This window comes from Emydura macquarii, unplaced genomic scaffold (genome assembly GCF_026122565.2).
Source record: "Emydura macquarii macquarii isolate MOO-44397 ecotype Brisbane River unplaced genomic scaffold, CSIRO-AGI_Emac_v2 contig_2205, whole genome shotgun sequence".
Lineage (NCBI taxonomy): Eukaryota > Metazoa > Chordata > Testudines > Chelidae > Emydura > Emydura macquarii.
Genome location: NW_027132342.1, coordinates 22535024 through 22551562, shown reverse-complemented (window position 1 = coordinate 22551562; position 16539 = coordinate 22535024). Strand labels below are relative to the sequence as shown.

General features: G+C 43.6%; 1 protein-coding gene across 1 annotated transcript in view; it reads left to right on the top strand.

Moving 5' to 3' along the window:
* ANO4 (anoctamin 4) overlaps positions 1-16539 on the top strand; it is a 340774-nt gene that overhangs the window by 261935 nt on the left and 62300 nt on the right. Inside the window, exons 12-14 of the mRNA XM_067559089.1 lie at positions 192-298; positions 2300-2355; positions 4006-4127. Coding sequence (XP_067415190.1) covers positions 192-298; positions 2300-2355; positions 4006-4127 — 285 coding nt within the window. The remainder of the gene's footprint in view (positions 1-191; positions 299-2299; positions 2356-4005; positions 4128-16539) is intronic.

Genomic DNA, 16539 nt, shown 5'->3' with positions numbered 1-16539 from the left:
CATCCCTGCGGAGCAGAGATTTCCTATTGTGCTGAATCATACTAGTGTCAGGTTCCTTTTTTCGTATTCCCTGTTCTTTGCTCATACACTGTAGAGCCTTGGTGTGCTGTAAAAATTAATGGAACTTCATATTTACTTTAAATATTACACCATTTATTCATGGAACAATCTTGTTTGTGTTTTTTATTTAGCTTCATCATACACAACAAAGACACTTTCTTCAACAATGCTACAAGAAGTAGAATAGTACATCATATTTTACAAAGAGTGAAGTATGAAGAAGGAAAAAACAAAATTGGTAAGTGCTCAACAAGGTGCTTTTTAATTTGGTGTAAAAATCAATAAAGCCTGGGCTTGCTCCTTATAGGCCAGTGTTGTATTTTTTTAAATCTTCTCACTTGGTATATAGCTTACACATCTCCAAGGCAGTAGCTTTTTATTGGTATGCCCAGTCATTTTGAAGACAAGGCAATGGAATGTCAGGCTTCTTTTCCATGAAACGATATGGCTGACACCTCAGAAGACTGTCCCAGTGCAGTAGGAAAGGCTGATATAAGATAAACTAGAGACATACAAGGTATCGACTGATGACACTAAACTAGCCCATTGCAAAAGGAGAATTTGCAGTTCTCCTTGGATCAAAGTGTGGAGGCCCTTAGAGGGTTGCAGCCCTGTGTTTCAGCCTCCAGCAATCCTGCATGAATCCCTGTTCCTCTCTCTTCGCACACAGAGGTCATGGAGGTTACTGCAGCCCCCTGCTTCCTTTCCATGGAGGGAGAGGGAGACCAAGATTGAGTTCTCCGCAGATTTCCTCTGCACAAATGGTGTCTTGACGTGGGTGTGGGTTTGCTGGAGAGCTGTATCTGCCTCATCTTCTCTGTTTGCCACAAGGAAGAATGTTCTTCATTGTAGTGGGCCCTTGCACTGCTCCTGGCTGACAGCTTCATGTCTGAATTGTCAGCTGGGGGAACCTTGTTGGGGTAGCAGAACCCATTTAGTCTTCCCAGCTGTCAACAACCCAGGGAGGAACCTTTTCCCCCCAGCTCCCAGAATTAGGGAAGCACCATAGGTGCTTGGTTCCTCCCTGATGCCAGCCTCAGCATCCTGACTGAAGTCACAGATTCCACCCCTGAGCAATGAGAAAAGTTGGGGGCCTGCAGTTGTGTCCTCCTATGTGTCTCAAGATCCAAGTATCTATCTGTCCATCCATGTAGGGATATGGCCCCCACCACTGCAGTATCAGAATATCTTCTGTGTAGGCCTTTGGACTGAGGGATCCTAGTCAGGCTAAACAGCTTTGGTGGGCTTCACACAGTAGACACACCAGGGACCAAGATATGGGCCAAAGCAGAGACTAATGGTACAAGCAAAAATGATATTTATGACAAATTAATGCTTCTCATTGGTGTATCTCTTAGGTTATAAGATTTCCTCAGCTGATTAAGAATAGAATATGGAGTCTTTTGCCTCTAGGTCCCTGGTTTGAATATCGCCAAGGTTACTAGTGAATGCTGCACTGTCTGATGGACTGTTCACTTGGAGATGTACTGAAAGGCCACTGAACAGCTATCTACAGCACAGCTGACACGAAGTACTTTCCTTGTCCGTCTTAGCTGAGGGGCCAAATCCTTAGTGGACAGGGAGAATGAACTATCCTTTCACCCCTGCTAGTGGTCCTATGGGTCAGAGTTGAGGTGTGTTGGTGGGCCTCACATTGCTACTCTCTGTCCTTGTGCCTCTTCTGTCAGTGGATAATTTCAGTCTCCAGGCCATCAGTTCAGCAGCTCTCAGATCATTCAGTAAAATATATGTAATGACGTTATTTTCATATGGAGATTAAGGCTTTCAGCTGTTTTGTTACACTATGATACAAAAATTCAAAGGTTTTTCTCTGAAATCTGAAGGCTGCCAAGAAATGCGGCGTCTGACCTAAATGAAGTTTCGAAATATACCCTCACACAGGCTTTAATATATGAATATTAGACCAAAATGCATCGGGTCAAAGTCTGGCATAGCTCCATTCATTGCAGTGACTTTGGTCCTCAAATCTTTAAATTTAAAGCATAACAAATTGTATATTGTGAATAATATGGTAAAGTACTTTGGCAAATATCTGAATGTCATCTTCAGCCTTTCCTTGAGCTCCACAATAGTGTAACAAACCTATGAAAGAAATAATTTTCTTGTACCTTTCACTGAACTTCATTGAGCAGTTTCATCATGAAAATGTGTTTTGCCCTCCTCATTTTACAGTTATTCTAGCCCTGCTTGTAATTAAATTACTACTTTTGGCTTTTAGGTCTGAATCGATTGCTTACTAATGGCTCCTATGAAGCTGCATTTCCTCTTCATGAGGTACTTTTCTAACATTTCTTGTTGGCTGTTAATTCAACTTTAATACCAATGGCACTAGGCCTAAGTCTCCTCTTACTCTGATTTTACACTGTTGTATCCCCTTTGGCTTCAGTGGAGAGTTACTCCTTATTTACACAGATGGTGTGAGCATTTTCTCTGCTTTTTTTTTTTCATTTAATCCAACTCACTAGGAATTGTTGATGGCTCTTCCTGAAAATTCTTGTGCTTCAAACTCACTCACTATCCTCCACTGGTGGCTATTAATAATGTGATAGTAACAATTCATGTGTTACAGGAGTTCTCAAACATGTTCACGGTGTTGAAGACATCCAAATAGAGAGGGTGTCTGGAGGCATCACATCCCTCCCATTTGCAATCACACAGATCATTCCCACTCCTTCACTTGCAATCACAGCTCCCACTGGCTATCCCTGTGGCAACTATAGCAATTGTTTGGGCTAGAAAAGCAACATTAAGAGAGTATTTAATGTGCTTTTAACTCCTTTTAATGCTGGTTAGCAGCTAGAAACGAAGAAGAACCAATGTCATGTCACCAGCTGGCTCCTTTGAGTCCAACAGGCAATACTACTGGTTTCATGTATCACACTTTGACAACTGCTGATATAGTGTATATTGAAGTCCAAAATTGTTTATTTGAAAGCTTGAGATCTTCTCCTTTTGAGCTAATAAAATCTATTAAAACAGAATTATGCAAAACATAATCTATTCTATATTGGCTCTTATACTGCCCACATCACCAGGCATCTGAGCGCCTTCCAGTTGTGCATAGGACACTAAAATAGCCTTTTAAACAGAGAGCAAAAATAAGAATCCTTTACTTTCTTCCGTATTTTTACATCCTTGCTATCCTCCTCGCTTGAAATAGTTTCAGCATCAGTATCATGTTGAACAAATATCTCGTCAAGTGAGCAGCCTCTGTGAGGGCTGCAATTAGTACCACTTTGAAAATGGTTATTTGATTATGCATGACAACATCAGCCTGAGTAAGTGTGGCATAAACTGAGGCACAGAAATATTGATATGACCAAACTCACATTATTGAATTATTGGCACAATACGTGTAATAGAACTCAAGATTCCCAATTCCCAGTCTTAGGGTATGTATACACAACAGTTAGAAGTCTGATTGCAGCTTGGGTAGGCATACCCATGGTAACTTAAATCTATACCCACCTGAGATGCAATCACACCTCTCGTTTCAGTGTAGACATACCAAACCTTATGTTCTAACCATCAAACACACTTCGTCCGCTGAGCATGCACCTCCTTTGAATGAAGATTTAATGGTGTGAACCAGTTGTTCTCCACCTTTTGCATGCTGCAACTCCTTTTTCCATATCAGGACTACCCTGGCAACCCCCTCCCATTTACCAGTATGGAAGGATAGGGTGGTCATGACGACCTGACATGTATTTGCAACCCCTGATCTGAACAATGCCAGTTACCAAAGACAGGTCTTAGAAAAATTAACCTCAAAGACAAACTAATTCAGCCAAGCCAATGCTAAATTTGTCTTTTTGTTTTCATGCAAGCATTTTTGTATAAACTTTCCAACTTAAACACACCTCTAGATCCAGAGATTTTTTAGCAACTATTATTTTTTGCTAAATGTTTAAACCTGTATTTCAGGGAAGCTACCGAAGTAAAAATTCCATAAGAACCCATGGAGCAGAAAACCACAGACATCTGCTTTATGAGTGCTGGGCCTCGTGGGGAGTGTGGTATAAATACCAGCCGTTGGATCTTGTACGGTAAAACTTTTTATTTGCTTTTAAAATGTTGCACTGTGATATAGGGTGGGATCAGATGGTAGGAAAGCCCAACAAAAACATGAAGGGCTCAATTAATTCCTCTGACAGATGAGCCCAAACTCTCACCAGTCAGTGGGAGCTAGCACCAGTACATCAAAGGGCAGAATTGGATGTCGAGCCCCAGATCATCCACCTGTATGGAAAGACTTGTAGGAAAGGGAGCCAGAGGAGCAGAAAAACTGCTTTCCTTGCAGAATTTCCTGCCAATATAATCTCTAATGAGTGGGATTTTAGAAAAGGACAAGATCTCCCAACCTTCCTAGTCCTGGAGAAAGGATCACCCAATTTTCTGAAGGTAGGAGATACGTGAATGGATGGCTATTAATTGTGCCAGTTCCCCCTCCCCCTCAGAACATGGCTGCAGTAAGAGCTATGCTGCCGCTGGCTAGGCCCTATGCTGCACCCCAGTACCAGCCATAAAAGGGACTGAGGGTGAATTAATACAGCTCACTACTGGACTAACTCCCTGCCAGGGTACTGCAGAAGGCACATGGTCACTTGGCCTCATCTCTAAAACCCTGCCAAGCCTCTTCTGCATAGTACCATAGTAGAGAGGCTTCTATGGGGAGCTAGCAGGGAGGGACAGTGCCATGGAAGGATTCTTCTCTCTTATTCCATGCAGATGGTGGGGGGAAAGTCATTCATTGAAACATTCCTTCCATGACAAGTAAGCAAAATCAACTTAAACTAGCCAACAAACTAAAGCTGAAAGTTGAGACTCTACTCACAATTCTAAGAAACATTTTAAATCATGATTTTTCATATGTATTTTCAATGTATAGTAGAAGACTACACATTCTTTATGGTCATACAAGGCATGATCTTTCGTTTCTGACGTTGGCAGAATTCTCATTGGGCTTTAGTGGGTGTCTTTCTGTATAAGGAATGCAGGACGAGGCTATAGGGGTCTATACATAAACTCTTTATTTAAAAGGCAGCAGCATCATTGAATACACTGATACACTGGCAATTTGGGAGGGCCATTAGGAGCCTGCAATTGGTCCAGTTAATTAATTTTTCCTTTAAGTACTTTCCTTTAAGTAATTGATAGGAGCCTTTTGCTTTTATTGTTTTGTTCTGAAATAGAAAGATTTGTAAAGGATTCCCAGGAAGCAGCAGGAGTTATTCTTTAAGATTACATAAAACTCATTTTTCCACAACTCCATAAAGTGGGGAATTTGGTTTTTCTCAGGGGGGAGGGAATGTTCACAGAGGAATACAATGGGGGTTTGCTTGAATCATGTAGTTTTAAAAAATGTACTAGAAATCAAAGTAAAAGACAGCAATAAAGCTTTAGTTCATACATCAACTGTTGGATGTTCTCATATCTTTTTTAGTCTATTGGCCAAGTCTACACTAAGGGAAATTTACCAAAGAAATTACACTAGTGCGACCATTGGGTCAGTTGTGAACCAGTGATTGCTGAACTAGTTTGGGGTTTGTTTTTTAAAATATCCTCCTCATAAGAAGTTACATTAGTTTCACGGTATAGATTGTTTCTCTCTTTTTAAAAACATTTTATAATTGTTTCTGAAGTAACCTGCAGTAATGGCTGTCATTCTTTGGTAATAGTTTACATTTGTGATAGTGTCACTGAATCATTATCATCAAAAGGCATCATTAATTGGGAGTGTCACATCTGAGCTGTGAAGCTGATCCTGATCCAAGTTTCTCTAAAGTCTGAGGGAGTTTGGATCCAGTGTTCTGTTTCAGTGTTTGTGTGTCCAAAATGGCTCATGAGGCATTTAAATAGCCATTTATGTATGCAAGTGTGGTAACTCAGTAGGCCTGTTCCCCTTGGTACAGACTTCCCTTAGAAATCTGAACATAGCACTTAAGGGCACTAACTCATTCAGTTTCTCTTCCCAGTCAAGGACATCCAAAGGTTATTCTGAAAGAAATGTCGTCAGCACAGTTTACACAATAGAGGTGGCACGTGGTGATTCAAGTAAGAGAACTAGGGAAGAGTGATGGGTGTGAGGCTCGCTGAGTATTCACAGGTGATTGAGTAAAAGGAGACATCAAACCTAGACTGACATTTTGAATTGCTGCCATATATCCTATTAGCTGTTGGCTTACAACAAACCCATTGCTGATTGCAGTGCAGGGACAGGAGGAAGAGTGGCAGGAAAGGAGTGGGCACCCTTTTCTCTCTCCTCTTCCAGCTGCTAAAACCTTCACATACACTCTTCCCTAGCCCACTCCAAAACATCTCTCTCTACAGCCTCTCCTTCCTCACATGCCACGTGCCTTATTTTTTCACCTTGAACAGTGTACCACATTTGCAAAATCTGCTGTTCGTCTCAGTTAAAACTGCATGAACCTGTGTACCAAAACAAGTTTTTTATACTTTGCCATGAGTGCTTGTTTCATAGCTTTCCCCAACCACGGGGATTGTAGAAAATCTATTTAAATAATAATTAAAAATCACTGGAACTGAAAGCGATTTAAAGGGAGAAATCTCTTTTTCTTTTCCATTCCCTCAGTTCATTCACTTTGGCCTTGATCCAAAGCCTGTTAAAGTGAATAAAAGCAGTCCCCATTGACTTCAGTGGGCTTTGGATCAGTCCCTTTGTGCATTGTCTTTTTTCCCCCTCTATAGTCAGTGAGTCATTTCCCCATCTTGTTTGTGTGAGTCTTTCGCACAGCAACATGGGGGAGAAAAAAACACTTTTAGAAAAAGGAAAATGTGATTAAAACCCACCAAAATTGGCATGAGGGCAGGCTAATACCTGAAAAAAACATTTAACTCTTTTTCTTTTGTTTTAAATAACTAGGTTTCAGATTGACAGTGCCCCTTTAATCTTCCCTCAATCCCCTCATATACTGCTGACATAACAGATATCTTAACAGCCTTCAACATCTGCTAGAGAGCCAGAACTGCAGTAAGCTTTCTTTATCTAGTATAAGAAGTCCTGTATAGGATTTTGTACTGAACTGCAAAAGGATTAATGAAGAGAGAAATTTTCTTGGCTCAGCTCCAAATCGGTCTCTCCTCTAGCCCCCTGAGTGCCTTCCAGGTACCCTGATCCCAAGCAATCATATAATTAAGCTTGATAAGTTTAGAGAAACCCAATAATAAAAATTTTAGGGCTGAAGTCAGACTTTGCTTACTCTTTTATAAGGTATTATTATTCTGAACACTAACAGGCTACAAAATATGTGTGGTGTTGCTAAATACCGAAGGTGAAATCTTGGCGTCACTGAAAGTCTGTTGTAGTTCTGCCATTGATTTCAGTCAGGCCAGACTTCACCCCTACATATGGGGGAACTGGAAGGCTAGTATTCCTAGTGGGGTAAAGTTAAGGTTGTGGCATGTTGTCTGTAGTGTTGTGGTTGTGCTAGTAGTGAAGTGTGGGTCTCTGGATGGAGGCGAGATTATTGGCTTTTGGATGCCCTTAACTTTTCATTTCCTTGCTTTTGAGATTTTGGGTTAGGGAATGTTTTCTGTAGAGCAATCTTATCAGATAACACAGCATAGTGTTTTTGTTTATTAATATAATTACTAATGATCTGGAAAATAGGGTGAAACATGAGGTGGCAAAATTTGCAGAAGACACAATGTTATTGTGGTGAGTCAAAACAACAGAAGATTGAATAACTTCAGAGAGAGCTACCAAAGCTAAGTGAACAAGCAGCATGATGATAGATGAAAGTCAGTGTTGACAAATGCATGGTAATGCATATTGGAAGGAATAATTTAAACTAACTATATACCTTACTGAGTACTAAATATATTCTAAGCACTCAGATAAAAGACCTGGGTGTCACTGTAGGCACCTCAATGAAAATCTCCGGTCAATGTGTAGTGATAGCCAAAAATAGGAAACAAAGCAAAGCTAAGATCATGCTTGTTGAAGCTGATGGTAAGAGAAAGGTAAATGTGGCTCTAAGCCACCTTTGTCTCCCAGGACTGGCTAGGGTCCAAACCAGCCCTCAGTGTAAATTAGAACACACACTGAGCTGCTCTAACTACTGCCAGCTATAATGGTTCCCTAGGGACCATTCTGTTGGCCTGGGATAACTAGATTACATTTCCATAGCACTCATCACAACAGTTTGTAAGCAGAGATTTAGCTGTATGATACATTTGTAGAATGAAAATGCATATAAAATATGGATCTGATTCTGGTCTGACTCTCAATGAAGTAAGTGGAATCACCACTGTGTAAAACATATGTGAGTGTGGCAAGAAAGAGGCCATTTCTTTGAATTTAAGGCCTGCATCTACACTGGCACGGCAGTTCCATCGACTTAAACTGCGGGAAAAGTCGACATAATAAAACCACCTCCACAAGTGGCGTAGCGCCTAAATTGATTTTATTGGGTCAATTTTGTGTCAGTGTAGACAGAGCGTAATGTAATTCGATGTTAATAGTCTCCGGGAGGTATCCCACAATGCCTCGTTGTGACCGCTCTGGACATTCACGCTCTGCTGTTACGTGCTCACGCTACCTGGAAATGGCCCCTCCCCTCAAGCCCCAGGAAAATTTGAATTTTCATTTCCTGTGCAGTCAGCATGGAGAGAACTTTGTCGCTGGACTCCTCATGGCTACTGCAAGGCCCAAACATGCTCCCGCATGGAGTCGACCAGAGGTCTTCGATTTCATCAGTCTGTGGGGAGCGGAGTCCATTATGGCTCAGCTCAGAGCCAGCAAAAAAATTTGGACATTTACGGGAAGATATCCCAAGGCATGCAGTAAGTGGAATTACCACTGTGTAAAACATATGTGAGTGTGGCAAGAAAGAGGCCATTTCTTTGAATTTAAGGCCTGCATCTACACTGGCACGGCAGTTCCATCGACTTAAACTGCGGGAAAAGTCGACATAATAAAACCACCTCCACAAGTGGCGTAGCGCCTAAATTGATTTTATTGGGTCAATTTTGTGTCAGTGTAGACAGAGCGTAATGTAATTCGATGTTAATAGTCTCCGGGAGGTATCCCACAATGCCTCGTTGTGACCGCTCTGGACATTCACGCTCTGCTGTTACGTGCTCACGCTACCTGGAAATGGCCCCTCCCCTCAAGCCCCAGGAAAAATTGAATTTTCATTTCCTGTGCAGTCAGCATGGAGAGAACTTAGTCGCTGGACTCCTCATGGCTACTGCAAGGCCCAAACATGCTCCCGCATGGAGTCGACCAGAGGTCTTCGATTTCATCAGTCTGTGGGGAGCGGAGTCCATTATGGCTCAGCTCAGAGCCAGCAAAAAAAATTTGGACATTTATGGGAAGATATCCCAAGGCATGCTGGAGAAGGGACACAACAGGGATGTGCAGCAGTGCCGCATGAAGATCAAGGAGCTGCAGCAGTCATACCAGAAAGCCAGGGAAACTAACAGCCATTCTGGCTCCTCACCAAAAACATGCCGCTTCTACGAGGAGCTGCATGCAATTCTCAGCGGCGACCTCACCACGGTGCTGCCCCGCAGCATCAATACCTCCACTAGATCACAGTCCATGGACAATGATGAGGACTCCGTGGATGAGGAGGAAGAGGAGGCTGAGGAGAGCAGGGTGCAGGAGAGCGGGTTTTCCGTTCTCCCAGACAGTTAGGACCTATTCCTGACCCAAAAGCACTCCAGCAGCACACAGGACTGCAATAATGATCCCGGGGAAGGCACATCTGGTGAGTGTTTTTTCTTCTTAGCAGTTCTGTCCTTTTAAAAAGGGGGCAGGGCAGGAAGAGGGTTTCAGGCATTTAGCGGACTTTACTCGGGGGTTACCCTCGGAACAGATTATTTATGTGCAGAGATATACTCCGAGAATCATCAGTTGATATCTCAAGGAAACTTTCATGCAGGTAATCTGTTATCCTATGCACAAGGTTTTGGGGAAGGGCAGCCTTGTTCTTTCCTCCTCAGTAGGATACTTTGCCGCGCCACGCTGCAATCAAGGGAGCCAGCATCATGGTGGAACACAGCATAGCGGCATAAGGGCCAGGCTGGTACCCTGCTGCATGCAGCAAATCTTCCCTTTCCTCATGCGTTACCCTCAGGAGACTGATATCTCTCATGGTCATCTAGGGAAGACGGCGCATGTTTAAAATACCCGAGCTATACAGCAGATACCCTGTACCTCCGTATTCCCCATTGTAATGTCCTAACAAGTCACTTTAATTATTTTGATTTGGTTTCAGAAGAGACTATTAACCCCCCCCCCCCCCCCGCCTCTATAGCACAGTAAAGTGCCCCGGCTTACCATCTCTGTAATGGCACAGCGAGCCGACCCTTCTGGGATGTGCAGAATGGAATGAGGTTCTGGGTTTGCCTTGTGCAATGCAAGGGGAGTATTTTATACATTGTTGCAGTTGTTTCATTTTCTAACAATGGCAACCTTGTGCATTTCTTTTCCTTCTGTAGACACCTTGGCCTTGGCCCAACCCTCTAGAAATGCTGCAGAAAGACTATCGCAGATTAGAAAGAGGAAAAAAAAATCAAAAGATGACTTGTTTGGCGAGCTCATGAATGCCTCTGCAACCGCAGAGACAGAGCTCTAAGCGTGTCGGCGGTCCTTGTCCCAGAATATGGACATGGACAGTCGCAGAGAAATGCAGGAGCATGATCGCAGTACCACGCAGGAGATGCTGCAAATCATGCGTGACCAGGCAGACATGCTCCAGTGGCTTGTGGAGCTTCAGGAGGAGCGGAGGTCGGACAGAGTCCCGCTGCAGCCCCTCCATAATGCTACTCCACCTATGGCTTTGCTGCCCTGCCTCTCTCCGCCCCAGAATGGCCAGGCTGCAGTACGTGATGCACTCCACCCTGGTGGAGGTGAGAAGAAAGCAGCGGCGGCCCCGCTGACAGCTGGCCTGCAAGAAACCATGCTACCGCTTGAGACTGTGAATTAACACTCCCCCCCACCCACGCCTTGAATGTTCATAAATAAAAGTTTGCATCATTTCAACACGTTTCTTTATTAAATCATATTTTGTTTTGGAGGGATTTGGAGGGTACAGATATCGATGGTGGGGGAGATGTTGAGCAAAGGCAAACAACAGACAGGAACAGAAATCAGTCCTGCATCTCATTGCAGAACCTGTTTTTCAAAGCTTCCCTAATGCAAACTGCTCCACGGTTAGTTCTCAGAGTATTGCTGGCATCTGGCTGCTCATAATTGGCAGCCAGTCTTTCTGCCTCCACAGCCCAACCCTGGGGGAACCTCTCCCCCTTTACTTCACACACATTATGAAGAACACAGCACACAGATATCACTGACAGGAGGTTCTTTTCACTCATGTCCAGCCTAGTGAGCAGACTCCTCCATCTGGCCTTTAAATACCCAAATGCATATTCAACAACCATTCTGCAAGTGCTTAACCTGTTATCAAAACACTCCTTGTCGCTGTCAAGGTGCCTGGTGTACGGCTTCATTAGCCTAGGGAACAAGTGGTAAGCAGGATCCCCCAGGATCGCTATTCGCATTTCCACATCCCCGATGTGAATTTTTTGGTCAGGGAAGAAAGTGCCCGCCTACAACAGAACAGCCCCGAATTCTGAAATACACGCACGTCATGCACCTTCCCAGACCACCCCACATAGATGTCGGTGAAACAACCCCTGTGATCCACAAGACCCTGCAGGACCATGGAAAAGTAACCCTTGCAGTTTATGTACTTGGTTGCTAGGTGGGCAGACACTAAGATAGGGATGTGCGTCCCATCAATGGCCACCCCACAGTTTGGGAACCCCATCACGGCAAACCCGTCCACTATGTCCTGCACATTTCCCAAAGTCACTAGCCTTCGTAGCAGAAGTCTATTGATGGCCCTGTACACTTGAATCACGGCAGCACCCACTGTAGATTTACTGACTCCGAATTGATTCCCAACTGACCGGTAACAGTCGGAGGTTGCCAGCTTCCACAGGGAGATGGCGACTCTCTTCTCCATCATCAGAGCTTGTCTCAAGCGAGTATTCATGTGCTTCAGGGATGGGGCCAGCTCCCAGCAAAGTTCAAGGAAAGTGGCCTTTCACATATGAAAGTTTTGCAGCCACTGGTCATCATCCCACAGCTGCATAACGATGCAGTCCCACCAGTCTGTGCTTGTTTCTCGGGACCAGAACCGGTGCTCAATGGACTGCAGATGATGCGTTACGGCCTGCAACAATCGGGAATTGTTCCGCTTGATGGCTTGTAGCAGGGCAGCCTCGGTGGCATCACAGTTGCCTGTGCTTTGGCTTCTTGCTCTACTTTGAAAATACTCAATGATAAGCTGCGATGTATTTGTGACGCTCACAATAATAGTGCAGAGTTGAGCTGGCTCCATGTCTCCGCAGCAATGGCGAGCATGCAGCATAAACAAACGGTGCAAAAATCGGTTTCCTGTTTGTTTGGGAGAAGAAGGGAGAGGGAAGGAGCATTGCATCATGGGACGATGAAACTCATCCCAACAGCCACCGCAGCTAGTTGCACTGTGAGATAGCAACCCAGAGTGCACTGCTTTGAATGTCGACACAAGGGTGGCCAGTGTGGACACATGAACCCGGCGCAAAGAGCATGGTGTGTACACGCTCCAGCGACTTCTAAAAGTCAGCGGGTGAAAGTCGACTTTAAATAAGTCAACTTCACTGTGCAGTGTAGACATGCCCTAAATCAGTATGTGTCAAAGCAATGGCAGTAGAGAGTGCTCTTTAAAAAAATACAGGTTCACAAGTGGTCTCAGTTGTCTCCTTCCTACATTGCAGCAATTTGGATAGTCGGTGGCAGCACCTATTTTTTCTTTCATTTAATGTACAGATTAAAACTCAGGTCAGCCTTGGTATCAGAATAAACTGTTTGCTTGATCTCGGAATCATAAGAAGAGCACTGCATTTTGCAATTGGCAGAGTTAAAGGTTTCATATAGGGAAAAGACATTGTCAGAAACAGTTGTCAATGAAGGGGGTAGAAAGAGAGAACATCCTTGCTTAACTGTGAGAAGCACCATATTACAAGACAAATCTCATCTGAAGGTGGCACCACTGTTGCTGGGTGAGCTTTGCCTTAAATCTCTTTTTGTCCCTCAAGAGCACTCTTCAGGTGCCAGGCCTGGCTTCCTGCACCTCCCTCTGTGTGGAGCCATGCAGTTTAATCACTCTCAGACTGGATCTCTGGGCTGCTGGAACCCCCCTGTTTACCAACTCAACTCAAGTGTGCCTCATCCCTTTTTCTCTGGAGACCTGTGACTGATTAAAGTGACTCAAAAACAGCTTCTTCACAACAAAATAGTACTTAATTGCCAAAGGAAACATAGAATTTATCACAACAAAGAATCCTATATGCATATTTCCTACCTAAACCGAAACTATCCGTAGCTCTGGTAAGTCAGGCATATTTTCATCTCTGGCTTTGGAGGGACAGCCTCCTGGCTGCACTCTCTGTGTCTTTCCGTCTCCATGTGTCTCAGTCATTTGGAGGTGCCAGACTCAGTCTGCTGACAACTCACTCAAACCTCTCCTCTTTCCTGAGGCCAGCATCTTTAAGGTTTAGGGAGCCCCTTTTAACTTCTGTTTTGATCTGGGAAGAACACATCTCAGCAGACTGGCTAGAGGCAGGCAGGGGATATCCCTAGTCAGTAGCTTCTCCCTTCTTTCCCCAAGGAGCCTTAACTTTGTCATTGTTTCATTTCCTGTTTGGTTTCTCCCTTAACAGTCTCCTGTGACTTAACTACTGGCAGTCAGGCCAATTCATATCAAACAAAACCTGAGGAACATAAAAATGCTACACTTAACTCCCTCATTCGCCACAGAAGACTACTGTCTTTAATATTTTGCTTCACTACTTTGAATTCTATACGTAGGTAAAAATAGGTGCTGATACAAATAATATCATAAAATGTAAATTTTCTTTCTCAGTGGAGCACATACACATTGTCAACCAAAAATTAAGCCAAAGGGTTCACTCATGCAGCTAAGTCAGGCATCTGAAACTGTTGTCAGTGTGTCTTTGTACAGCCAGACTTATTACCCTTGTTAGAATTGGCCATGTTGCTATCATGTTTCTGCCTCTTTAGCCAGAAGATTGTGGGCTCTGTTGAATGACAGAGGACTAAAAGCAATATGATAACTTTGGTATAGTGAAGTTGAGTTTGAATGATGGTGATCAGTGTAGATCAATCTTTACATTGCTTGAAAAATACAAAATATAGTATTAATTCAGAGAGATGGATTGCTCAGGCTGGAAACTCTTTGCCATGCACTTTAAAATTGATTTAATCCATTCCAGGCCAAAAGTTGCTCGCTCTCTTTCTGTCTCCTCCACTGCCTCTAACCCAAGAAGCAACATGGATGTTTTCTTCCTTACTGTAAAAGGCTGAGCAAGAATGTTTCAGGTAGTCTAAAGGCAACAACACGGGTTGATTTCACTCTTTAACCCTGGCAGTCAGACGCTTCAATACTAGTATAAATATGTTTTAGATCAGCACAACTTGTTAAACTGACTTGACACCCAGCTATGATTTTACCCCAAAGTGTCTGAAGCACAGGATGATTATATTTCCTCATTCCTTAAAATGAATCTGGAGAGTGATCTTTTAAACTATTCATTATCACTATTATAATTATTTATAGATTTATAAATCACCCGGCATCATGATCAGAGTGTGGTACGCTTTCAGTCCATATTGGAATTGTGAGATACATTTTTCAGAGATTCTGATAAGAGAAGTTCAAAACAGAAAAATGAAAGCAAGGTAGAAGACTGCTCTTTGATTCATTAATTCTTCAAGTGATTGCACGTATGCAATCTTGGTATCAGTGCACCCAGCACCTGGCCATTGGGAACTTTTTCCCTCAGAGGCATTCAGTGTTCAGTTCGAGCTCCCCCTGCTGCCATGCATAACTGTGTGTAGATATAAAGGGCAGAGCTGCCCTTAGTCCCCCTTCTCACCACCTGTAATGGTCATTGGAACTCTGCACTATCCCAAAACAGTTCTTTCTCTTGGCCTTTGTGAACATAGTACGTGTGTGTGTGTGTGTGTAGTTGGTCTAGTCTTCAGTGTTAGGAGAGTTAGTAAGTTTTAGATGCATTATATATATATATAAAATTGGACTTAATGTTTTCCCCACTTGTGGTTTTTTCCATTCACAGTACTGATGTATGCCCAGTCACTGGATTTAAAGCCGTGCGCTTTTTGCTCTAAACCTGTGCCAGTGAACGACCTGCCCAATAGCTGCCTGAAGGGCTTTAAGGGACACACATTTGAATGGAGGGAGGGAGTTCAAGCCTAGGACAACCTAGAAGGATAGGGAGACTAGGCTCAATGGAGGTGGCACTCAGGGTCACCATGGGAGCCAACCCAGTCTGACACAGTGCCGAGTGCTGCAGCTTCAGTGAGAAGCTTCCCTCTAGTGTTAGCTGGCACCATTCTCCCTCACCCATCCTGAGGAAGAAATACAAAGCTTCCAAAGAGGCATTAGCCAGGGCAAGGTCTCTACCCCCTAAGTCTGGTAAGAGGGTCGAGAAGGAGTCGAGTGCACTTGGAACCTAAGCACTCTTCCAAATCAGTGCCTACATCAGCACAGTTATCTCTGGCTCTGCAGGGGGCACCATTGACTCTGGTGTGACCCATCTGTGCCTAGGGCAGCCCACCTTAAAATGTCAAGGTCAGGGCAGGCTGCAAAAGGAGAGCAGATTCTCCCAAACCGGTGGCTCACACTGCAGTTAGATTCACCAACCAGTCACAAACAGTGCGTCTGGTTATCAAGAAGCTAAAAACAAGATGTTACACGCCCCCTTTATTGCATTTCAGTCTCTGGCCCCCAATTGGCAGCTAGGTCCAGTAAAGCGATAAGTTATTAAAATTCTATTCTCTTTACCAAAAATGTTCTCTTGATCCCCACAGGGTCAGCCACATTGCCAGACCAATGTAAGTTTGGATCTTACCCAAAATACCAGGCTGCCAGCCAATCCTTTAGTAACTAAACTAAAGGTTTATTATAAAGGAAAGAAACAACTAAGAAGAGAGATCTTAAATGATTAAAGCAATCAGATTAATAAAATGACTTCAAAAGTCCATATATATCAGATGCTCAGCAGAATCGTGGAATATGCAGTCTTATGCAGTTCCTCTGGTGTGTATATCCAGTATCTGGATGGGTCTCAGTCCTTTGTTTCACAGCTTCAGTTGTAGATGAGTTGATCCAGAGGTAGGAAGCAGGAATGAAGACAAGCTGGAGATGGTGAAGGCAGCTGCATTTTATAGTTTCTTATCTGCCCTGTGGCGTGTTTCAAACACAACCTCACACAGCATGTGGACAGAGAAAGGCACTTGCAGTTCCCCTGACCACAGGCAGGCAATGGCATGTCCCTACCTGTCCTGATGACTCATAGGTACCCTCCTGGCTTCTCTCCCTGGGCTCATTGTAAAGGTAA